This window comes from Desmodus rotundus, chromosome 4 (genome assembly GCF_022682495.2).
Source record: "Desmodus rotundus isolate HL8 chromosome 4, HLdesRot8A.1, whole genome shotgun sequence".
Taxonomy (NCBI): Eukaryota; Metazoa; Chordata; class Mammalia; order Chiroptera; family Phyllostomidae; genus Desmodus; species Desmodus rotundus.
In genome coordinates this window covers 64,980,484-65,007,087 of record NC_071390.1, presented here as the reverse complement: position 1 = coordinate 65,007,087, position 26,604 = coordinate 64,980,484, and the positions used below count along the sequence as shown (strand labels likewise).

At 36.7% G+C, this 26,604-nt stretch overlaps 1 protein-coding gene across 2 annotated transcripts in view; it reads right to left on the bottom strand.

The window, feature by feature from the left end:
• SHLD2 (shieldin complex subunit 2) overlaps positions 1 to 26,604 on the bottom strand; it is a 161,972-nt gene that overhangs the window by 18,247 nt on the left and 117,121 nt on the right. For both annotated transcript variants that reach the window (XM_053922075.2, XM_053922072.2), the window contains exons 4-7: positions 23,250 to 23,444; positions 22,959 to 23,093; positions 13,193 to 13,399; positions 3,304 to 3,532 (exon numbers count right to left, since the gene is read on the bottom strand). In XM_053922075.2, coding sequence (XP_053778050.1) covers positions 3,304 to 3,532; positions 13,193 to 13,399; positions 22,959 to 23,093; positions 23,250 to 23,444 — 766 coding nt within the window. The remainder of the gene's footprint in view (positions 1 to 3,303; positions 3,533 to 13,192; positions 13,400 to 22,958; positions 23,094 to 23,249; positions 23,445 to 26,604) is intronic.

Below are 26,604 nucleotides of genomic sequence, written 5' to 3'. Positions count from 1 at the left end.
TCCTAAAAATAAAAGAAGGGCTTTTTTAAAAAAGAGTTTCAAATTATAAAGTAATAAATTAGATTTATTCCACACTCATTTTAAAATTTCAGATTGTACTATAAAACACTAATTTACCCTTTGTGTAAATTATTTTTTGAAATAAAATAAAGATGACCATTTATTTCATAATCACAACTTCAAGTCGTTTTTTTCCAATGGACTCTTTGCTATCAAAAACATAGTCTTTGGCATGTCACTAAACAGGGAAGCAGATAAGTAATTTTAAGTACATCATGCAATGGCATATAGTATGTGGTGCTAAAAAGAATGAGGAAGATTTAAAAGTGCTATTATGGAAGGTACACCATGATATACTCTAAGGAACAAATAATATGAACAAACTATGAATACTTGAATAGTATTACTCTACCTTTGTAGTTTTAAAGAAAGGATTATACATATGCTTGTATACGCATAATAAATTACTGAGAATATGCAAAAACTTCCAACAAGCATGGAAGTAGCATTGATGGTAGAGGGGCTAGATAGGGAAGAAGACCTTTACTGTTGGTTTTAGTACTTCCTTTATAGTTTGCATTTTTACTATGGCATATCTTACCTTTTTAAAACATTAATTAATTTTTTAATTTTTAATAAATTAATTTTAAAAAATAAATTGAGAACAAAATTTCTGCTAGAAACAGACTCATGAATATAGGCGAATTTAGTGTAACAGATAAAACAATGTTGATTTTCCCTCCAAAAATCTACTGTGCCCTTTACCTAGGTGCTTTCCTGTTCTTCACTCTACAGTCTTGCCATAGGCTATCTCGCTTACTTCATTCTTTATTTTTTTAAAAATTATATATATATATATATATACACACACACACATACATACATATATACTGAATCTTGGCTTAAAAATGATACCTTTTACAACTATAATTGAATAACAATAAAAAAAAGAAAAAAAAATGATACCTTTTTTAGATATACCAACCATATATATATTCAGTATATATATATTCAGTATCTACTATGTACAAGAAACTATGCTAAGCAGTGGGTACTATAAAATAAAAACAGTAAAACAGAGTTGATGTTGTCAAGTAGGCAATCTAAAATGGAACCTAGAGACCTCCAGGAAGCTGAGCTAACACCACCCCTCTATGTGAAACTGAACTTCTGAATTGGACTAAAGCACAAAACATCTCTATCATGATACAATTCCTAGAACTGGTCCTGTATCACTCAACTATTAAGAAATAAAATAAGTGGAACCTAATCAACAAAACAAACAAGAAAGCAAATTATAACCAGAGACAGTGAAATTAAGAACAAACTGACAGTAACCAGAGGGAAGGTGGGAGGGGATAAAGGAGGAAAAAGGGGGAGGGGTTTTCAGGAACATGTATAAAGGACACATGGACAACACCAAAGGGGGGTAGGATCAAGGGTGGGAGGTGGGGATGGCTGGGGTAGGGGCGGAGTGGTGGCAGGGAATGGAGACAACTGTATTTGAACAACAATAAAAAAATATAAAGAAAAACAAATTTCGCCTAGCAAAAGACATACCAATTAATCATATAGCATAGCCCGCTTGCCAGCACCAATCACAGCTCTTTCAAAACAATTTGTGTAATCCCTTTAGAGCCCCGCCTTTTCTGTCTTTATGAACTCTGTCCCTTCCTTTCCCCTCTTGGAACACTTTTGGTTTTCTACCCCAATCTGTGTCTACAAAACTGCAATTGCTAAAAGACCCCCAAACAAACCTTTTGTTTGTCCTGCAGTTCTTGGTCAAAACTGATTGACAGTATATACTAGTGAACAAGATAGATCTGGTTCCTTCACTTGAGGAATTTAAGCATTTAGTGAGATAAAAAGATAATGCTTTTTAACAATGATGCCAAGATGATTCAATGGGGTCATAACAGTCTTTTCAACAAACAATGCTGAGACAACTGAATATTCACATGCAAAAGAATTAAGTTGGACTCCTTCCTTACACCATACACAAAAATTAAAAATAAATCACAGACCTATATGTAAGAGTCAAAACTATACAATTAGAAGAAAATATAGGAGTAAATATCTATGATCTTGGCTTATAAATGATACATTTTTTAGATATACCAACGAAAAGCAAAATAAAAAACAGATAATAAGTGTCAGCAAGGATGTGAAGAAACTGCAACCCTCATACATTGCTGATGAGAATGTAAAATTGTGCAACAGTTTTGAAAAAGTTTGGCAGTTTCTCAAAAGGTAAACATAGTTACCACATGTCCCAGCAATTCTACTTCTGAGTGCATACCCAAGAGAAATAACAACATATATCCACACAATAGTCTGTACATGAATAGTCACATCAGTATTATTTATAATAGCCAAAAAGTGGGAACAAGCCAAAAGCTGAGTTGGGTGGAAGAAGGAATGAGAAGTGACTGCTGAAGGGGCTTTGGGGGCCGGGGTGATTAAAATGTCCAAAATAGCACTGAGTGCTACTTTGTAAAGGCATGTAATTTACAAGTTAAAAAGAAAAAGATTACCCAAGAATGTGAACACTTATTATTTGAAAAACAATGTGTTTTTCACTGAATTGGTTAGCCATTTTACCATAGCACATTTGGGATCCTTATTTTTCTACTGTGAATTTGGGAAAAGTAGAGTACAGAAAGGTAAAACACCTTAGTAGCTTCCACAACTCAAAGATTAAATCATATAGTACTTTTAACCTTTAAATCCCAATTATTTGTTAATGTAGGGGACTGAGTTTCTTCATTTAGATCTTGGTTGAAAGTGTAAACCAAGTAAAAATTTTCTTCAGTATAGCTTCTTCAAGACAATAAACTCTCTCAATTACCAGTTTTAAAAATCCTGTTATGATTACTGGGCAATTTTTGCTTTCCTAAATACCTTTCAATCACTCAGGGGAAATTTTGTACTCTTTTTTTTTTTTTTTTAGGTACTGCATTGTTTTTTTGTTTGTTTGTTTTTTATTGTTATTCAATTACAGTTGTCTGCATTTTCTCCCCATCCCTCCACCCCACCCCAGCCAATCCTACCTCCCTCCCCCACCTCTACCCTCCCCCTTGATTTTGTCTTTGTGTCCTTTATAGTAGTCCCCCAGTGAGGGACAAATACCATATGATCTCACCTTTAACTGGAATATAATCAACAAAAGAAATTTTGTACTCTTGTATTAGCTCTAATTAGTTCTCATTAGAAAGTAAGAGTTGATATATATAATATTTTGGTCATTTACAGTCCTATAAAAATAAATATTTTCCATCTGATTGGCTTGCTTAGTTGCCTTACCTGTAGTATATTTTCTTCATAGTACATGGCAAGCAGCTAAAACACTGTTTGTAGATCTTGTTCTCATCTGTTTCTAGTTCCAATCCACATTTTGCACAGCCAGTATACGTAATATTGGGAAGAGAAGAGAAAATGCTCTTCAGAGAACTATGAGCATTTATAACTATTTTCTGATCTGCTATAATATTAAACACTAGCTCTAAGATCTGGGCTTTGATTAGAATCACTCCTACAAAAGACAGACAAAAATATTATAAATTATAGGACCAAAATTATAATTTAGAAACATGATTAATTATGTACTTAATTTACAATTTCTTATTGTGAAGAATGTACCCGAGATCTTGTTTTTAGTCTTCTCGTCTTCTCTCTTCCTAAGTGAACTCACTCACTTATGGCTTAATTATTGACCCTAGAATGTAAGGGGTGACTTGCCAGCAATTTAGAGTAAAGATTTATTTGGCTAATTTGGCTGAACAGATGATATTTTCTTTTTCCTTCTGTCCTCTGTAATCATATAAAATAAGTTTAATTCTTCTTTTAGCAGAAATCCCTTCAAACACTTGAAACTAGCTAACATCTCCTCTCTCCTTGCCCTCTCTTCTGTCTTTTTTAAATTATTATTATTGTTTACAGAAAGAGAGACAGAGAATGAGAGAGACAAAGAGAGAGCAAGACATCGATTTGTTGTTCACTTAATTATACATTCATTGGTTGATTCTTGTATGTGCCCTGACCTGGGATCGAACCCACAACCATGGTGTATGGGATGATGCTCTAACCAACTGAGCTACCCAGCCAGGGCCCCTTCTGTCTTTTTAATTGATCATCATCAAAAGCCAAACAGGAGGTAAATTATCCTTCTATTCTCAATTTTGTCTAAAAATCATATACCACTAGCTTAATCTCTTTTTAAACTTTCTCTTTCAATTTCCTGACCATCACCCATACTCTGGGTGTTGATGATACAGCCACGTGAGCACTGAGTTCTATTTACTAAATGTGTGATTCACCAGGAACCTCAAGCATGCTCATTCTCTACTCACTGGCTCATGCACTCACCTGTTAAAAAAAAAGAAAGAAAAAAAAACCCCCGAGTATCTATTATCTGCCAGGCATTCTTTTTTCTAATTCATCTTTGCCTTATTGTGTACTAGTGAGATCTATGAGTTTATCTGAGCATTTTCCTCTCTTCCTCTCCATATTCAGTTTAAAGCCCTTTTAAAGTTTTTTAAAAGCCTTTATTTAAGCACTTGTTCTTCTTTATCCTTCTATCAGGTTGTACACTCCACATCAAGAACTCATCACTCTGGTGTCCTATTCTCTTTTCTGTTTATTTCTTCTAGAGTCCCATTAATGGTGATTTTCCTATTTTTAAGTCCTTCAGTTTGCTTTAGTCTTTTAGTGCCTAAATATTGTTTTATCATGTCTGCCAATCATGTCATTTATTCCACGTCATGTGAACTATAAGAGTGTATAGTGGTCAGCATATCTAATAAACTATCCCAGATACACTCTCCTTCACACCTTTCCACATACATGTTGAATCATTAAGAAGCTATTTAATGAAAGAATTTAGTAATCTTAGAAGAATGTTAATAACTCCTCTGACATTTTGTAAATTTAGCCACCCCTTTTAAGAAATTTAAAGCTCATTAACAAATGAGGACTCTGCTTTCAAAGGGATTACAGCCTGCTGGGCACTGATATTCTGCTGATGACAGGATGAGGTGCTGAGTGAGCACCTTCATTTCTTTACAAGGAGTCAGGAACAACTTATCACTCTCTGGATTTTGTTAAGCTTTGTTAAAAGAGCAAAACTTCTTAGAAAATTCTGCCATGTTGATCTCCCTTTCTCCTTCCTTTTATTTAACTATGAAATGGGCTAGGAAAAACTCCTTGTACTTCCATGTGCTCTGATAGAAACTACAATAGACATAAACAATGATAGAAACTATGAAGTCAGCCCTCATAGTTGAAATGAAGAAAATGAAAATGGCTCAAAGGCCCTCTCTGAACACAACCTACCAGGGACTGACTGTAACAGTGCAAAGTTTTTGCATGGTTTCCCAATAGGGAGCACAGCTCCAGGGTTTCCAAGAATACTCCCAATTACCAGTCTCATCCCCCAAATTGGTGAAACTCTATATCCTTGGTACCATTAATCATCAGAGCTGTAACCACCTATTTTGTTGATATTTTTTATTTTAAAATCTAATTCTAGGTCATGAGTCCCAGGAGGTAACTGTTTTATGAAAGCAGTAGATAAGAGAGTTGACTTCTCCATGACACTAAATTGAATGGAGTTCCTCCACTGCCTATGGCATTCTTCTTGCAGTGATCAGCTCCATAAAGTCGTGAGGACTTGGGAGGTGGGGAGACAGGAGGGGCACAGAAATATGAAAACTGTTTTAGGAACTTAGGTGACACTACAACATTACCCAAGTTTTTAACAGCTTTTTATAAATCTAGAATCTTCTGTGGCCACATGCAACGTACTTCCATTTTTGAAAGCTGTATAAAAGTTTAACAGTATAAAAATTGTACATTTTCTATTATTTGTTATCTTCTAGAAATATTAATTTTAAATTAACTATTACTATTAATAAACGTTTCAATGCATAAATGAGTATATGGATTTCTTCCCTGAGAATAAATCTATGTATTCCATTAAAAGTTGGGTTTTTGAGAGGTATTATTATCTTTGTTTTCTGCTTGTACTCTCTTTAGCTTAGTTTTATGATGCTAATCATATCTCATAAAATATATATACATATCTATGTGAATTAACACAACCTGTAAAATTTTAATCTGGTATTTGGCCAGTGTAGTGTAAGAAACTAGATTCATGCTCCCACCTTGTGATACAAAAGAAACCACAAATATTTGGTCTTTGTCCCTTGTCCTGGACTCCAAAATCCCTTGGAGTCTCCAGAGTGATAAGAGTATCTTCTGTGTGCTACTGAGATGACTGGTGACTGGGGACCCATAGGTAGCTTCGGGATGGAGACTTGTCACCAGAAAGACCAAGGCATGATTAGAGGGCTAAAACTTTCAGCTCTACCCTACAAACCTCTGAAAGTTTCAGTTAATCACCAATGGTCAATGATTTAATCAATTGTGCCTACAGAATGAATGCTTGATTAAAAACCTTAAATAACAGAGTTGAGGGAGCACATAGAGGCGCTGGGAGAGTGGTGCACCTAAGAGGTACATCTGTGCATGGAGAGGAGGCTCCATGTACCTTCACCCCTAACTTGCCCTGTGCATCTCTTCCATTTGGCCTTTCCTGAGTTGTACCCTTTATAATAAACTGCTAAGTATAAATGAAAAGTGTTCCTGAAGTCTATGAGCAGGTCTAGTAAATTACTGAACCTGAAAGGAGGGTGGGTTGTAGGAACACCCAACTTTGTAGTCAGTATATGGGTAACATCTGGACTACATCTTGACTGAAAGAACTCCATCTCAGAGGCCTAACTATGACTCCTTGCTTTCAGTAAAATTCCATAACCTAACCACATCCTTAAAGGAAAAAATGTATGATAACATCCTTTCTTAACATCATATTCTGCGATAGCTTTTTTGTCAATTAAATAGTAACTAAAATGTGTGCACAAGCATTATTTTTCAGGCCCTTTGAGTGGTCTACTGACCATGGAAAACATCCTGTGACTACCCAGGGATAAACTGCCTCGTGATGATAATCATGGGATAATTGACCTCATCCTTATTCCCAAGCCTTACACCCACCTCAAGGCCCCTATATAAGCCACCCACAAGAACCTCTTGGGGAGCTCAACTTCTCTCTTCTGGTGAACTCCCTTATACACAAGCTCTTTTCATAAATTCTATATGCTTGGTCTTGTACTGAGTTCAGGGCTTGCTTCTATGACATGGAGATTCAACAATATGGCATTCAAGGTTTGGTAACACAGCCAAATCGGAATATGTCCACGATACAACACAGAAGTGTGGGTATCCCAGGTACTAACACTTGTGACTGGCATATGTAGCAAGGATAGTCTTGTGGGGCTGAGCTCTTAAACCTGTGGAGTCTGACACCAATTCTGGGTAGGGAGTGTCAGAATTGAATTGTGGGACATCCAGTTGGTTTCCAGAGATTTGGAGAACTGGTTGTTGGTATGGGAAAATAAAATCCATACATTCAGTGTCAGAAGTATTGTGTATAAAAACAGTTCAGATATTTGAAACAACCAAAAAACCAAACAAAGTATATGAAAATATTCTCAAGACCTTGTATATCAGGCAACAGAGTACAGTGATCCTTAAGAGATTGAGCCCAGTGACTGCCTCAGCTTACAGACAGGAGAGTTTCCTGGCTGTGGTACAGGTAATGGGAACCCAGCAGAACCTGATGGTTTCCTTGAGTTGAGAGGAGAAGGAACTTTTATGTGGAAGGCTAATGTTGCTAGAGTTCTTGGGGTAGGGTACTAGACAGATGAGAGCTGCAAAAAGAGAAAGATACAGAGGGTCCCCCTGGAGAACTCAACTGAGTATTTGGGACCAGAGGTCAAGGAAAGAACCATCTGAAAGGATTAATGGGAACAATTCCCTGAAGCTTGCACAAAGCCAGGAAAAATGCATCTTCCCACCAGCTAAAGTGAGAATTCTCATAATCCATAGGGCATTTAATAGAGAACTCAGAAGCTGTACGTAGAGGGAAATTTATGGCACTAAACACCAACATTGGGGGAAAAAAAGGAAAAGTCTCATATCAATGACCTCAATTTGCACTTAATAAATGAGAAAAAGTAAAATCCAAGAAAGCAGAAGAAAGGAAATAATAATGATCAGACCAGATATCGATGAAGTAGAAAACAGGAAAATAGGGGGGAAATCAATTTGACAAGATCAACAAAATTAATAAACCTCTAGCCAATTTATCCAGGAAAAAAATAGGTGGAAGACATAAATTAGCAATATCAGGTAATACCAATATCATTACAGATAGTACAACCACTCGGTAAAATAGTATGGAAGTTTCTTAAAAAGTTAAACATACACCATATAATCTAGCTACTTATTCAATTCCTAGATATTTACTCATAAGAAAGGAAAGATTATGTTCATATAATGCCTCATACATGAATGTTTATAGAAGCTAGTAAAGCTAATAAATAACAGCCAAGAACTGATGAAAACAACTCAATATCTATCAATACATGAACAGATTTAAAATCTTAATATATCCACAGAAGAAAAAAGAATAAATTACTGATATGCACAACAGCAGAGACATCTCAAAAGAATTTCCTAAGTTAAAGACGCCAAACAAAACAGTGGACATACTGTATCATTCCAAGTATATCAAATCATAGAAAAATCAAACTAATCCCTAGTGTTAGAAAGCAGATAGAATTAAAAGATAAGCTTCAAGTAATTACAAATAAACAAATTTTAAGTGATCCTTAATAATTAAGAGTGAAAGCCAAAAGATTGTAGGCAAAAAGCTAAGAAGATGCCAATATCTGGTTTAGATATTAACGAAGATCTATAATTCACTTTTATACATACTTCCCCAACAAAATGTGCCTTCTTTACTTGTATTAAAAATAGCAATATTGCTTTCACCACTTCTATTCAACATAGTATTGGAAGTCCTAGCCACAACAATCAGATAAGAAATAAAGAAATAAAAGGCACCCAAATTAGAAAGGAGGAAGAAAAATGGTCATGGTTTGCAGATGACATGATAGTGTACATAGAAAATCCTACAGACTCCACCAAAAACCTACTCAACCTAATAAGTGAATTTGGCAAAGCAGTGGGATACAAAGTCAATATTCAGAAATTGAAGGCATTTTGTACACCAACAGTGAAATATCAAAAACAGAAATCAGGAAAAAAATCCCATTTGATACAGCCACAACAAAGACAAAGTACCTAGGAATAAACCTAACAAGGAGGTAAAAGACATATACTCAGAAAACTACACAACACTGAAGAAAGAAATTAAGGAACAAACAAATGGAAGCATATACCATGCTCATGGATTGGAAGAATTAACACCATCTAAATGTCCATACTACCCAAAGCAATTTATAGATTCAATGCAATCCCTATTAAAGTACCAATGACATATTTCACAGACATACAAAAAACATTTCAAAAATTTATATGGAACCAAAAACAACCCCAATACCTGCAGCAATTTTGAGAAAGAAAAACAAAGCAGGAGGGATCACAATACCTGATATCAGACTGTATTACAAGGCCACAGTAATCAAAACAGCCTGGTGCTGGCATAAGAACAGACACATAGACCAATGGAACAAAATAGAGAGCCCAGAAATAAACAAGTCTCTATGATCAATTAATATTCAACAGAGGGGGCAGAATCATAAAATGTAGTAAAAACAGCCTCTTCAACAAATGGTGTTGGTAGATCTGCACAGCTACATGCATAAAAATGAAACTTGACTACCAACTTACACCATATACAAAAATAAACTCAAGATGGATAAAAGACTTAAATATAAGTCACAATGCCATAAAAGTCCTAGAGGAAAACATGGGGCGGGGAGGATCTCAGATATTCCATGCAGCAATATTTTCACTGATGTGTCCCCTAGAGCAAGGGTTATAAAGGAAAGAATAAACAAATGGGACCTCATCAAATTAAAAAGCTTCTGCATGATTAAAGAAAACATCAGCAAAATGAATAGGGAACCAACCATATGGGATAATATATTTGCAAAAGATACCTCGGAAAAGGGTTTGATCTCCAAAATGTGTAAAGAACTCAACATGACTCCACTCCAGGAAGACAAACAATCCAATTAAAAAATGGGCAAAGGACTTGAACAGACACTTCTCCAAGGAAGACATACAGCGGGCCAGAGACATATGAAAAGATGCTCAGCATCACTAGCCATCAGAGAGATGCAAATTAAGACCACAATGAGGTACCATCTCACACCAGTCAGAGTGGCCAACATAAAAAAATCAACAAACAAATGTTGGAGAGGATGTGGGGAAAAGGGACCCCTAGTGCATTGTTGGTGGGAATGCAGACTGGTGAGGCTACTGTGGAAAACAGTATGATATTTCCTCAGAAAACTAAAAATGGAACTGGCTTTTGACCCAGCAATTCCACTGCTGGGATTATACCCTAAGAACCCTGAATCACCAATCCAAAAGAACCTATGCACCCCAATGCTCATAGCAGCACAATTTACAACAGCCAGGGCTGGAAGCAACCTAATGCCCAACATTAAATGAGTGGATAAAAAACTGGTATATTTACACAATGGAATACTATGCAGTGGAAAGAAAGAAGGAACTTTTACCCTTCATGGCAGCATGGATACATCTGGAGAGCATTATGCTAAGTGAAATAAGCCAGGCTGTGAAAGACAAAAACCATATGATCTCACCTATAAGTGGAACCTAATCAACAAAACAAACAAGAAAGTAAAATATAACCAGAGACACTAAAATAAAGAACAAACTGACAGTAACCAGAAGGAAGGTAGGAGGGCATAACAGGGGGAAAGGGGGAAGGGTTATCAAGGGACCTGTATAAAGGACACGTGGACAAAGCCAAAGTGGGGCAAGATCCAGGGTGGGAGGTGGGGATGGCTGGGGTAGGTGGGAGTGGAAGTTGGGAAATGGAGACTATTGTACTTGAGCAATTTTTAAAAAGGAGAAATAAATAAATAAAATCTTTTTTAAAAAAAGTAGCAATATCAAAGATGGAAGCATACATACATACATACACTTTGCCTCCACTATAAAAAGGACAAAAACAAATTTAGAAACAAAAAATAACCAGAACTGCCAGAAAATTGAACTGTATGGAAGTCCAACAACCAAGGAGTTAAAGAAGAAACATTCATTTAGACAAGTAGGAGGGGCAGAAAGGACCTGTAGCAAGGCCGAGGATGGAGCACCAGGTGGGTGAGGTGGCAGATGGCAGTCCCACATTTGCGTGCGGATAAACCAGGAGGAACAACTGAGGAATGAGATGGACGGGGCAACCCAGGGTTCCAGAGCAGGGAAATAAAGCCTCAAAACCTCTTGCACTAAAAATCTGTGGGGGTTGAGGTGGTGGGGGAAACTCCCAGCCTCACAGGAGAGTTCGTTGGAGAGACTCACAGGGTCCTAGAATGTACATAAACCCACCCACCTGGGAATCAGAACTAGAAGGGCCCAATTTGCTTGTCAGTAGTGGGGGAAGTGACAGAAAGCCGGCCAAGAGCCGAGCAAGCGGCATTGTTCCCTCTCCAAACTCTCTCCAACCTGTCCCCCACATGCAGCACCACAACATAGTGACCTGGGTTGCCCCACCATGGTGAATACTGAAGGTTCTGCCCCTTACAATGTAACAGCTGTGCTGAGACAAAAAAATATGGCCCTAATGAAAGAACAGATCAAAGCTCCAAATATACAACTAAGTGATGAAGAGATAGCCAATCTATCAGATGCAGAATGCCAAACAATGCTTATCAGGATGCTCACAGAAATGGTTGAGTATGGTCACAAAACAGTGACAAAAGTGAAGGCTATGTAAAGTGAAATGAAGAGAAATATACAGGGAACCAACAGTGACAGGAAGGAAACCGGGGTTCAAATCAATGGTTTGGACCAGAAGGAAGAAATAAACATTCAACCAGAACAGAATGAAGAAACAAGAATTCAGAAAAATGAGAAGAGGCTTAGGAACATCTGAGACTACTTTAAATGCTCCAACATCCGAATCATAGGGATACCAGAAGGAGAAGAGGAAGAGCAAGAAATTGAAAACTTATTTAAAAACATAATGAAGGAGAACTTCCCCAGTCTGGCGAAGGAAATAGACTTCCAGGAAGTCCAGGAAGCCCAGAGAGTCCCCAAGAAGTTGGACCCAAGGAGGAACACACCAAGGTACTTCATAATTACATCACCCAAGATTAAAGATGAGGAGAGAATCTGAAAAGCAGCAAGAGAAAAGGAGATAGTTACCTACAAAGGAGTGCTCCCATAAGACTGTCAGCTGATTTCTCAAAAGAAACCTTGCAGGCAAGAAGGGGCTGGAAAGATGTATTCCAAGTCATGAAAGGCAAGGACCTACAGCCAAGATGACTCTATCCAGCAAAGCTATCATTTAGAATGGTAGGGCAGATAAAGTGCTTCTCAGATAAGGGAAAGTTAAAAGGAGTTGATCATCACCAAGCCCTTACTATATGAAATGTTAAAGGGAGTTATCAAAGAAAAAGAAGATGATCAAAAATAGGAATAGTAAAATGACAAGAAACTTACAAGTATCAACAACTGAACCTAAAAAACAACAACAACAAAAACAAACTAAGCAAACAACAAGAACAGAATCACAAAAATGGAGATCGCATGGAGGGTTATCAGTAGGGAGGTGGGTAAGAATAGGGGAAAGGTAGAGGGAATAAGTAGCATAATTGGTAGGTACAAAATAGACAGGGGGAGGTTAAGAATAGTATAGGAAATGAAGAAGTCAAGGAATTTATATGTACAACCCATGGATATGAACTAAGGGGAGCGGGAATGCTGGTGGGAGGTGGAGTACAGGGAAGGGAAAATAAAGGGGAGAAAAAAATGGGACAACTATAATATCATAATGAATAAAATATACTTTAAAAAAACTAGCAATATCACCCTGACCAATGTGGCGCAGTTGGCTGGGTATCGTACTGCAAAGCAAAAGGTCACTGGTTCAATCTCCAGTCAGGGCACATACCTAGGTTGCATGCTGGGGTTTGGTCCCTCATTGGGGCATGTGGGAGAAGCAACTGATAGATGTTTCTCTCACACATCAGTGTTTCTTTCCCTCTCTTCCTTCTACCTTCCCCTCTCTCTAAAAATAAATAAATAAAATCTTAATACTAGCAAAATCTTATGTATACAAAAACCTTACCTGAACATTTATCCTCCAGGTGTGTTGCTAAGTCTGATATCTTCACAAAAGAGGGCATGCTTTTTTGAAATTTTGCTTTAAACATAATTGCTCTTTTGTCATCATCAAACAGGCACTCACAGGATGACCAAGGTGTTGTATGCAATTCTAGGTTTTCTAGGATGCAATTGCGCTGAACGAAAAGATATTTAAATTCCCAAATATAATCTTAAAAAAACAAATAAAAACAAAAAGTTATCAAAAAGGAAATAATTTTGGTTCAGAATCAGATTAAACAGACTGACCTAATTTAATCAGTTAAACATAACGCATCATACTAAGGAATTTGGGTATAAAGGGACAAAATATGAATAAATTAAGGCAATAGTAAAGATGCTAGAGATGATTTTAATAAAATGTGTTCTAAAGATTTCTTGGTCTCCTAAACAGTCACAATTTATTATAACCAACTGCTTTTCAGAGTAGCAAATTTTCATTTTGATACCTATAGGCAAAGATAATATAAAAAGGAAATAGAAATGTATACAGGTCTGCCATAATCAATCTCTCCAATTGATTTTCAACACCTTAGTTTTCTTGCATAGCTATCTTTTCCCAGAAAAAAAAAAGCATTGAGATACAGTTGTACATATTTTTAATTCCCTCTGTAATAATTCTAATTCTTATAACCACAATAGCACAGAACTTCTTGCCTAAATACCATATTCTATTTTAATAAATTCAACTTCAAAAATGGAATAAAACAGAGGTCTCTTAGCACTAAGTTTTCAATAATAAAAGCTTTATTTTTAGTTTTGTACTTACTTCAGGACAATATTTAATTCGCATGCCCTCACCCGCTTTCTTATTTTCTTTCATTTGACAGGGTTTTTTTTTTTTCCAGTGAATTTTAGAACAAGTCATTATATCTGTATAAATATTGCATCATTAGGTAGAATTAAAGCATCTATATTCCATGTTGCTGCTTAAAACCAATCAATATTTTTAAAATAGCTTTGTTGTCTTATTACAAAATACACAGATAAACTAAGTAAATAAGTAAACAGCAGCCATAATCTCAATACCCCAAAATAAAGTTAACATTTGGTTTTAATTTGTTTCATTTTTATTTAACATGTCAAATATATTTTACATGTTATTAAGTATTACTCCATGTTGTTTTAAAATCTGCATAATATGCCACTGCATAGGTAAACCAAAATCTTCAAAATTATTATTATAGCAATACTCTATTTTGGGGCTTGTTGGGTTTTTTTTACTTTTCACAGTTACAAATAGTACCAGGATAAATATATTTTTAGCTACATCTTAAACACATAGTCATGATGAATTTCCATAAGTGTAATTATTAGACCAAACGTATTCCAAATTCTAAGGTTTTCATATGGATTGTCACCTGTCCTCAAGAAAGGATTTGCCAGTTTACATTTCTGACAGTTTATGAGAGTGACTGTCTCTCCATATCTTCTCTATTAATTTCTTAGGAGACAAATCATCTATCATTTTATATGTGTGTCTTCAGTTACTTGAGTAAAATTTTCTTATATTTATTGGTCATTTGTTCTTTGGGAACTTGCCTGTTCATATATCTGTTGCCCATTCACACTCATAGATATTTGACGTTTGCTTATAGCATTATTATCTGACAAAATGTAACTTTCTGGTTTTTCACTTGTATTTTAAGTTGTATACAGTGATTTTTATATCAATATATAGTATAGTAGTTTTTGTTGCTCATTGTAATTTAACCTCCTAACACTGGATTTCAAGTAAGTTTGCTTTATTTTCTTCTACTACTCATTTTTTCTTTAAAAAAAAAACATATATGAATCTCTAGTTCATCTCTAATTTATTTGGGCACAAATATTAAGTATAAATTTGATTTTTTCTCAAATTATTAGCTAGATATCCCAAACATTTTCTAAAAAGAAAAGAGTTCACTTCTATTTTCTAATTATAACATAAAATATGTTTATTGTATAATATTTAGATAAAGAAAAGGGAATTAACAGATGATAAAAGATTGGCTATGCTTTAATAAGCTGGAAATGGTACTGTTATATGTTTGAACTTTTTCATAATAAAAGGTTTAAAAAATAAATGCAGATTCACAAATGCGTATAATTAAAACTAAAGGTGTGAAGAAAAAATAAAAACCTTATTTATCATAGAAAGGTAGCCATGGCTAGCATTTTTGTATCTATATTTCCAGATTTTTAAGTGTAAGTACATATTTATATATCCACTTTCATTAAAACAGGATCCTACTACACATGAAGTTTTATCATCTACTTTTTAAATGAAATAATATATCACATACATCTCTCCAGGCTAGTGAACATACATCTATTTGGTAGTGAATACCTTTGTGTTGTGTGCCCACTCAGAACACAAATCACCTGCTTTAACTGTTCCCCCACTCTTTGAAATACGCTCAGGCATTCCTATTTCTACTTTTCAACCTAGTCCTCCAGGCTACAGGTGACTGAATCAAATTCCATCTAGGAAATCAGATTCTCTTTGTTGGGAATTTGGAAACCCAACTGATCTCTTAAAAATATCCACTTGGCCAAAAAGTTCATCTGGTTTTTTCTGTAACATGGCTCTAGTAACACTTAGTTGTCTTTAACTTCATTCAAAACAATATTTTAGATTGTATTGTGACAGCTGTCATATCAGTGTGCACTAAAAAAAACTTACCAAAATTGGCAAATTTTTGTGTTTTAATATTGAAGAGGGAAGAAAATACACAACATTTTTGTTATATTATGCTTTATTATTTCAAGAAAAGTAAAAAGCATAAATGAAATGAAAAGAAAAAGATCTGTGCAGTGTATGGAGAAGGTGATGTGAGTGATTGTGTCAAAATTGGCTTACAAACTTTTGTGCAGGAGATTTCTTGCTGGGTGATGCTTCATGGTCAGGTAGACCAGTTGACGTTGATAGCAATCAAATCAAGACACTAATTGAGAACAATCAACATTAAACCACGCAGGAGAAAGCTGGCATATTCAAAATATCCAAATCAATAGTTACTGGTGAAAAGAAAAATGTGTGTTTTATTGTAAGAAAAAACCATACAGACTTTTTGGCCAACCCAATAAAAGTAAAATCAGAAGCTACAGAGTAACCATCTGCTTTCCACATGATTGAGAAGCAGAAAAAAAATCTGCATTGAATGAAGAAACAAGACACGTGGAGAAGCTGCCTGGGACCCACAAAGCTTTTCAGCTTCTAGTTCCACGTCCCCCGGAAACTCCTAAACCCTCTTGGCTTATATACTATGTGATACTCCTGCATACTTCAAATATAACCCCCTTGATTGTTTAAGTTAACCAGAGGAGAGTTCTAGTTCTAACTACAAGCCCTCAGAGCCTAAGTTCAAATATAATTTCTTAATACACCCAGGGATTGCAAAACCTTCATATGGATGCATTTTTTTAACTTCACAATTTTTTTCTTATTACTTGAAACAATCAGTATTTCCCCCTCAAACTTCAGTCTCTTTCTCCTTGACAGTGGAAATTTTGAAAGGTTGTCTGAGCTGTATTTTATTCTTCATCCATTCATTCACAAAGAAAATATTTACTAGTGCAGGCATAGTGCTGTGTAATGGTGATACAGTGGTAAACAAGCTAGTCATAGAATTTACAATCTGCTGAGAAAATTAGTTCATTATTACACAAGCCAATAGGCTAGATAATCCCAACTGTTAAGTGGCACAAATGGAATACAAAAAATGATCTGATAGAGAGTGGTTATGTATTTACATGTGGGAGGCCTCCCAAAGGATATGAAATTGGAGCTGAGAGATGAAGGAGCCATGCATATGGGAGAATTGGAGGGAAAAACACTCTAGGCAGAGGAAACATGTAAATTCAAGATACTGAATCAGGAGAAGAATTGCCATGTTCAAGTAACAGAAGGGAGTCACATGCAGTTAGGCTAGTAAGTCTGAGGGATAATGGTATTGAGACAAATTGTGATACATTTCTATATGTGAATCATGAATTAAGGGTGTGAATCGGGGGGAAAAGCAAGAATCAGACTTCTGGTCAAGATGGCAATGTAGGTATATGCGGTACTTGCATTCTCCCACAACCACATCAAAGTTACAACTAAACTACAGAACACTCATCATTCAGAACTGTCTGAAATTAGGTGAATGGAAGTCTAACAATAGGGGTTTAAAGAAGAAGCCACACCACCTGGCTGGGTGTCATAGGTGGTTTCAATCCCCAGTTGGGGCACATACCTAGGTTGTGGGTTCAATCCCCAGTTGGGGCACTTGTGGGAGGCAGCCAATTGATGTTTCTCTCTCACATTGATGTTTTTCTCTCTCCCTCTCTCTCTTTCCATTTCTCTCTCTCTCTCTAAAACCAATAAAGATACTTTTGGGTGAGGATTTAAAAAAAAAAAGAAAACCACACCAAGCCTGATAGAAAGGGTAGAGACCCAAAATAGGCTCCCAAACCCACATGTGGCAAATAAAAATCAAGAGGGATATCTCAGCTGCAGAGGATCCCCCTGAAAAGTGAGGGGTCCCAGCCCCACATCAGGTTCCTCAGCCCAGTGTTCCAGCACCTGGAAGAAAGGCCCAAGACACAGCGCATCTAGTGGATAACTTCAGACCACATTGAAGCACCACCCAACCACCTCCACAGCTACACACTCAAGGGGTGGACTGAGCGGGCACCAGAGCCCCACTGAAATAAGTCTTGCTCTATGGAGTGGGTCCCCGTGCAACTGACACTCCATGGTGATCACAGCCAGTATTCATAGCTGATCACCCTGGGGGTAAATCCCTTCCACTGACCTGTTGACAGCAATCCAGGCTCAACTACAACAGGAGGGTGTACACAGACCACATGAGGGTGGGGGGTGCACTTGGAATGCCCAGCTTGGATGATCAGGGAGGCTGTGTCACTAGACCCTACAGGACACCTACTACATTAGACCATTCTACCAAATACACAGAAACAAACACAGAGAGGCTGCCAAAATGAGGAGATAAAGAACAGGAAAAAACTGAACAAAATGGAGACAAGCAACCTACTAGATGCAGAATTCAAAACACTGGTTATAAGGATGCTCAATAACCTTAATGGAAGAGAAGTTGAACTTACAGCTACAACATGGTGAAAAAGACATGGAAACCATAAAAAAAAAACCAGTCAGAAATAAAGAATACACCAACTGAAATGAAGAATAATTTACAGAGGATCAACGGTAGAGTAAATGAAGCCTCTGGGACAACTTCAAGCATATCAACATTTTCATCATCAGTGTGCTAGAGGAGAAGAGAGAGCAAGAAATTGAAAACCTATTTGAAAAAATGACAGGAAACTCCTCTAACCTGATAAAGGAAATAGGCATCAAGTTCAGGAAGTCCAGGGTCCCAAACAAGATGAGCCCAAAGAGGCCCAAACCAAGACATATCATAATTAAATTAATATTCTTTATTGATTTTTTTAGAAAGAGGGAGAGAGAGAGAACCATCAATTTGTTGTTGCATGTAGTTATGCATTCATTGGTTGCTTCTTGCATGTGCCCTTGTGACAGGATAGTAAAAAGCTAGGAAAATTCCAGAGGGAGTGGGATGAGGAAACTGAGACAAGAAAATTAAAGTCAAACAGTTTGAGCAAATTACAGCCAGCTGGTGAATCACAAGACCTATCTCCCCGAACCAAGGACACTTGAGAGTAAATGGTTTATACCTCTCTTCCCCAACCAAACATAGCTTAAATCACCCTGGTCTGGGATACAGAGAACAGAGACCCATTAATGCCATTTGTGCCCGCTAAACCCAAGAACAAATGAAGTCAGGGGACTAATAACAAAAAGCCAGGCCCAAGATAAAAGTAAATCAGTATAGCAGACCAAAGAACATTCCCAATCCCCACCTCTGGTGCACACATTTTGACCTATCAGCATATTAAAAATGCACCTTGAAAACTGATGAATATTCTACTGAAACCCTCCCCTAAGATTCTCACCCACAGAAGAAAGATAAAAAGCCCTCAGGACAAAGACTCAGGGTAAGTTCACTCTAGAGCCCACCCATGCCACTTCCTCCCAAACTCTAAGGGTCCCCATGAGATTTGCATCCAGGGGAACAGAGGGCAATAGCAGCTCGACCCAGTCTTATTCCCTGATCCTGTGTCCCAGCCCCCCTTTTTCTTTGACTTCCCAGTGAGCTAAACGCAGCTCCACCTTGGCTGACTTCTGTCTCCATGACCTTCCCTTCCCAGTGAGCTAAAAGGATACCTGCCTTGGCTTACTCGTTTCCTATAACATTTCTAGGGATTCAAAGCAGAGCACTGCCTATGCTCTGTCCTGTTACTCTCCTCTTACTTTGTCTACCCTAAGTCCTTCCTTTGTTTCACTGTCCCCAGCTTTAATAAATGTCCCCTAAAATTCACCTGGATTCATGTTGCAATCTTTCCTATACAAAGTAAACAACCCACACACTACAAGCTGGCCTGAGGCAGGCCCACTCCAAGTCAGTCCTTGGAGGCAGGATGTCTGGTAACATCCTGATGAGGGATTGAACCCACAACCTGAGTGTAATGGGATGACATTCTAACCAACTGAGCTACCCAGGTAGACCCAACACATCATAATTAAAATGCCAAAGGTTAAAGGCAGAGATCTTAAAGGCAAGGGAGTTGTCAGCTGATTTCTCAACAGAAACTTTGCAGGCTGGAGGGATTGGCAAAAAATATTCAAAGTGATGAAAAGCAAAGACCCACAACCAAGATTACTGTACCCGGCAAAGCTATCATTTAGAATGAAGGGCAGATAAAGAGCTTCCCAGACAACCAAAAGCTAAAGGAGTTCATCACCACCACACCAGTATTACATGAAATGTTAAAGGATCTTCTTTAAGAAGAAGGGGAAAAAATCCCTGGCTGGTGTGGCTCAGTGGATTGAGCACTGGCCTGCAAACCAAAGGGTCACCAGTCCAATTCCCTGTCAGAGCCTGGGTTGCGGGCGGGGTCCCCAGTAGGAGGCACATGAGAGACAACCACACATTGATGTTTCTCTCCCTCTCTTTGTCCCTCCCTTCCTCTGTCTAAAAATAAATAAAGAAAATCTTTTTTTTTAAAGGGGAAAAAGATAAAAAATAAAAACAAAATGGCACTAAATACATATCTATCACAACTGCATCTAAAAAACAAAATAAATGAATAAGCAGAACAGAAACAGACTCATAGATAGAGAACATTTTGACTGTTGCCAATTGGGAGGAGGATTGGGGGGATGGGTGAAAAATGTAAAGGGATTAAGAGGTACAAATTAGTTGTTACAGAATAGCCATGGGGTTGTGAAGTACAGCATAGGGAATATTCTAATAACTACGTATGGTGTCAGATGGGTGCAAGATTTATTGGATGATCACTTAGTAATTTGTGTAATATCTAATCAGTGGGGTCCCACCTGAAAATAATACAATATTGTATGTGAACTGTAACTGAAAAATAAAAAAATGATTTAAATTTTTTTAAAAAGGAGGTGAATGAATTTCCAACCTCCGTGTATACATAGCCATGATTTTGTATTAAGTCTAACCACAGATATTGGGATTATTTGCATTTACTCTCTGCTTAATTAGTAATGTCATGAGAGCACTTTATTACAATGTTATTTTTTAAATGTTAGACTTCTATTACATTATTTCAGGAGGATAGTGCATAGCATTTTCTCCAGTATATTCACAGCATAGTGAACAGCATTTAGTTCTGAATGGCTTGTTTTATGTGTTCCCTATAAATCTTAAGAAGTGTAATTTAGGTCTCTAGTCCACCCTCATTAAGACGCAAAATGTGACCAATGCTTGCTACATATGAGACATACCAAATGTGAACTTGGAATTTCTTGTTATTCTTCCCCAAAACATCAACTCTGCTATCTTCAGTATTTAATAATGACTGAATCAATAATGATTCAATATAATTCTTTCTGATTATATCACCTAAATGTGAATTTTTTTAAATCCTTGGGAACAAGTAAAACCAGTGCCCAACACAAAGAAAGGTTAATAGAGAATGCTTCAAGAAATAATAAATAAATAGAATGCTAACAATTTCTGAAAGTAGAAACCATTTACTTAGATGACCATTTGAAATTGATATTCCCATTTTTAAAAGAATAATCTTAAGGTATTGAGGTACATATTAAAACTTAAAAATGATGGTTATTAATAAAGTATGCCAATGAATAAACAAAGAACAACTACATCTTAATACCAGGATTTATAAATTTTCCATTTTAAACTAAATACCATAGAATTATCTTGGGACAACTATCATTTCTCTTTTATTAACTAAACAGCTATTCATTTTAAAAGAATATTTATATTAAGGATGGAGCAATCTGCTTTGTTATTTGGAATTGGAATACCTTTTACCTACATTTTGATCAGCATGCACTAGACTCAGGCTTCTGACTGTGGAAATGGTGGTCAGTAATGATGGTTAGTCTATCATTGACACGTCTGTCAGATTTCTCAACCAAACAAATAGTTGTCACTATTTGATCCTAACATAAAAGTCAAAAGTTGGACTTATCTCAAATCCTAGTAATAGGTTATTAAGGATTAAGAGAGACAATGTGACAGATTCTATCTTTAGGTAACTATTTTGTAGGTAGAAGTTCAAAAAGAGACATTAACTCAGGTAAAAAAGAGTGGATCACACACTTAATCTCTGAATGAATTTAGCAGGGTAAAATAATTCATGAGCCACTAATTATAATATCTTTACTGCAATTAAAGGATGTAATAATATCAAAAGGAAAATATACTATTTTATTGAAAAATCAATTCCATTTCATTCAATACATCATAAATTATTAATTTATGCTTTAAAGAAAAATGTAATCATGGGTCATATTTTAAACATAAACATTCTATGGATGGCTAATAGCCTACACGTTTAAAATAACTGGAATAAAAACCTGGAACACAATAATTTACTAAACAGTAACACTTTAATTTGAAAGAGTTAATGCAACTACCCTAATATCTGCCTTATAACCAGAGAGAAATTTGTTTATCAGAGTACTTTGACTGAATAAAAATCGTACAAGTTTCGCCAGAATTAAATTTTTAAAGAACATTATCCGAAGGAGATAAGATCTCTGCTAAAATGGTAAAGTAACATACCTGGGAATAAATGGAAGCTGTTATTTTACCACCATTAACTTTATTTATTGACTTCTTTTAAGAGTACATTCATTAAAGCTGAGGCAGTGAAACAAGGAAGGGTGGAAGGCAGAAGAAGCAACAGGAGAGAGAGCCTAAGTGGTGCTCTGCTTTGGCTCTTCAGAAATGTTATGGAAAAAAATGAACCAAGGTGGGGCTGCTGTTAGCTCACTGAAAAGTCAGAGAAAAGGAGGCCTTGGATACAGGTTCAGGGCGTTAGCCAGGGAGGAGCTGCCGCTGAATATTGCTGTCTTGGTTGCAAGTCTCAGTGGGGTTCCTTGGAGTTTAAGAGAGAAAAGTAAAGATGCACACCTGAGAGGGAAGAAAGGCGTGGGCGTGCTCAAGAGAGTGCCCACTGTAGAAGACCTTTTAGATTACTTACTTGCTTACAGGAGGTATAAAATTATAAAGGAACAAATCTTCTATTATAAGAATATTTAATCATAATCTCTTATATTTCAAATCTAATATAAATCTCTTACAAGTTTCTTCGTCTTAGGCTCATAAGTATTAACCATTTACCTAACTATAAACAGATTAAATGCTTTTTGCCTTATTTACCTTTCCTCCTTTGAAGCTGAGGATACCAGGCTGCTCCACGACCCCATAATATAAGTACATAATGTTGACCTTTGGCCTGTTCCACCGTTAACATAACTTTCCTTTGCTTCTCTCCTCTATAACTATATAATGCCTCTGGAAAAGAAAAAGGAATATTTTAGTTACTCTATCACATGTGATACCATATTTTAATGTCTAATGATAGATATAATGATAAACAAATTGTACACTAAGGTCTTGTATCTTAATTATTTTATAATCTAAAATTAAGGAGGTGCCCAAAATGATTACCTGTCAGTATAGTGATATCAGTGACTCTTAGTACTGCATGGACTAACACGTCAGGCTGAAGCTGCTCCAATTCTACAAATTCTATACTGCTCATTTTCTGAGGCTGCCTCTGAGGAAGATCTCTGAGATAGGAATGTTTTGAAGATACATATGCCAGTAAGTCTTGAAGTACAACACCATCGACTATACTGGAATCTAAAAGAAAAAAACAACACACATTTACCAAAGATGGGAAAATTATGTTTTCTTGACAACATAGTATTTTCTTAGAACTGCATTTTATGCTGTAAAGTATATTAAATATAAAACATGACTTCATTTCTACAAAACATGTAGCTTACTCTTAACTCAGTTTAGATGCAAAAATAAGCTTGATATTTTTAACCGAGAAATAGAATTATTTACTACCTCCAAAAAACTTGCCCTGTTCCCTAACTTCTCTATTTTGTTATTAATAATTTTTTCACTAATTAACCTAGACCAACATTTCAGTTATTTTTTGATTCCTCCATTAGTCTGTTATATCTAATTGATTCCCTAATCCCTGATTTAATCACATCTTCCCCAACTATCCCAACCATTCTTCCTCAAGACTTACTGCCCTGGCTGGTGTGGCTCAGTAGATTGAGTGCCAGCCTATAAACCAAGAAAAAAGGTCACCAGTTCGATTCCCAGTCAGGGCACATGCCTGGGTTGCAGGCCAGGTCCCCCATACGGGGTGTGTGAGAGGCAACCCATCAATGTATCTCTCTCACACTGATGCTTCTCTCCCTCCCTTTCTCTCCCTTCTCTTCTCTCTAAAAATAAATTAATTAAAATATTTTTTAAAAGACTTAGCATATCATATCTGAAATACTCTAAAAGTCACTCAACTTACTCTCTCCCTGAACATGACATTCTAAACCACTTCTAAGCCTCGGTCCTCACCATTTTCACTGGCTGCAATGCTGTCATCCTTCTTGTGACCTATCCAAATACTGCACAGAATAACAACCACCACATACTCCCAGAGATTTCTCCTTTTATCTCTAACTCTCACTTGGCATTTGAATATGTGATACATTGTAATATTCCTCTTGATTGTTAGATCAGTTATTTACTCCATCAGTCATTATGCAATTTAGATGTTTTTCTCTTTCATGTCTCAAATTTTTTCTAGTTTTTTATTCAGATAATTTTAATACAATAAAATGCATGCATTTTAAATGTACAGATTGATGAATTTTGCTGATTAAATTTTAATTTATCTGAAGGAAAGGGAGGTATGGTTGAATATATGATTGATTGTTGACCAAGTAAGATCCTAGGAAAAAACACTTAAGTACTTTTTAGAAAGCAGAGACTATTAACTAATGCAGTAGGAAAAAACCAAATGATTCTTCTTTCCTTCCCTCAGTAACATTCTCATCCTAATGTATTTCTTATGCCACACTAAAGACTCATTATTCACTCACTCATCAGTAGATCATCCATATGACAGGCACTATACCAAGTACTAGAGATAAAAAAACGTATCATATCATGATGCCAACACTGAATGCATTATCAACCAAGTTAATAACAAACTTTGGGATTAAAGTATGAAAGACGTATCTAACCATTACTAAGAACACACAAAAAGAATTTCCCAGGAAAGTTGGAAGAGGCTTTCTTGAGAAAATATTTCACCAAGGTTTTAGAAAAATGTTTAGTTTTCTAGGTACTAATTAGGGGTGGGGATATATTTCCAGGCAAATGGAAGGGATTTGCAATCCTTTAGGTACAATAGATACATAGTCTGATAAAGCATGCTAACCCATTATCAGAATAGTATTTTTAAATATATTTTATTGATTATGTTATTACAGTTGTCCAATTTTTTCTCCCCTTTATTCCCCTCCTCCCTGTACCCCCACTCCCACCAGCAGTCCCCCACCTTAGTTAGTTCATGTCCATGGGTCATACATATAAGCTCTTTGGCTTCTCCATTTCCCATATTATTCTTAACCTGCCCCTATCTATTTTGTACCTAACATTTATGTTTCTTATTCCCTCTACCTTTGCCCCTATTCTGCCCCCCTCCTGGCTGATAACCCTCCATGTGATCTCCACTTCTGTGATTCTGTTCCTGTTCTAGTTGTTTGCTTAGTTTGTTTTTATTATTTTTAGGTTCAGTTGTTGATAATTGTGAGTTTCTTGTCAGTTTACTGTTCCTATTTTTGATCATCTTCTTTTTCTTTCATAACTCCCTTTAACATTTCATATAGTAAGGGCTTGGTGATGATCAACTCCTTTTAACTTTCCCTTATCTGGGAAGCACTTTATCTGCCCTACCATTCTAAATGAAAGCTTTGCTGGATAGAGCAATCTTGGATGTAGGTCTTTGCCTTCATGACTTTGAATATTTCTTTCCAGCCCCTTCTTGCCTGCAAGGTTTCTTTTGAGAAATCAGCTTAGTCTTATGGGAACTCCTTTTTAGGTATCTGTCACCTTTTCTCTTGCTGCTTTTAAGATTCTCTCATCTTTATCTTAGTTGTATTTTTTTTCTGGAGCTTTGATCTGTTCTTTCACTTGGGCCTTTTTTTTTTTTTTTTTTTTTTTTTTGGTCTCGGCAAGCCTGTTACATAGTAAGGGGCAGAGCCTTAGGTATTTGCCAGGGCGGGGCAATCCACCTTGCTGCTTTGTGATGCTGTATGTGGGGGAGGGGCCTGAGAGGGAACAGTGCTGTTTGCTCTGCTCTCTGCCAATTTTCAGTCACTTCCCCCTGTACGGACAATCAAATTGGGCCCTTCTGGTGCTGATTTCCAGGTGGGTGGTTTTGTGTACGTTCTTGGACCCTGTTGGTCTCTCCAATGAAGTCTCCTGTGAGGCTGTGAGTTTCTCCCGCTGCCGCCTCAACCCCCACAGGTGTTTTCAGTCAGAGGTTTTTGAGGCTTTATTTCTCCACATTGAAAACCTGGGTTGCTCGGTCAGTCTCGCTCCCCATTGTTCCTCCCAGTTTATCCACACACAAATGTAATACTGCCTGCTCAGCTAGCTGCCACCTTTCCCACCCCAGTCCTCCAGCTGCTGCCTTGCTGGGAGTCCTCTCCACCTTGCCTGCCTGCCTCAGTGCCCCCTACTGGGCTGGATGAATGTTTCTTTTTTAACTCCTTGGTTGTCAGACTTCCATACAGTCCAATTTTCTGGCTGTTCTGGTTATTTTTTGTGTTTAAATTTGTTGTTGTCCTTCTTTTGCTTGTGTGAGGGGGCAAAGTATATCTACCTACACCTCCATATTGGCTGGAAGTCCCCCAGAATAGTATTTTTGTAACAACTTTATTGAGCTATAATTAACATACATGAAATTCACCCTTTTGAATTGTACAATTCAGTG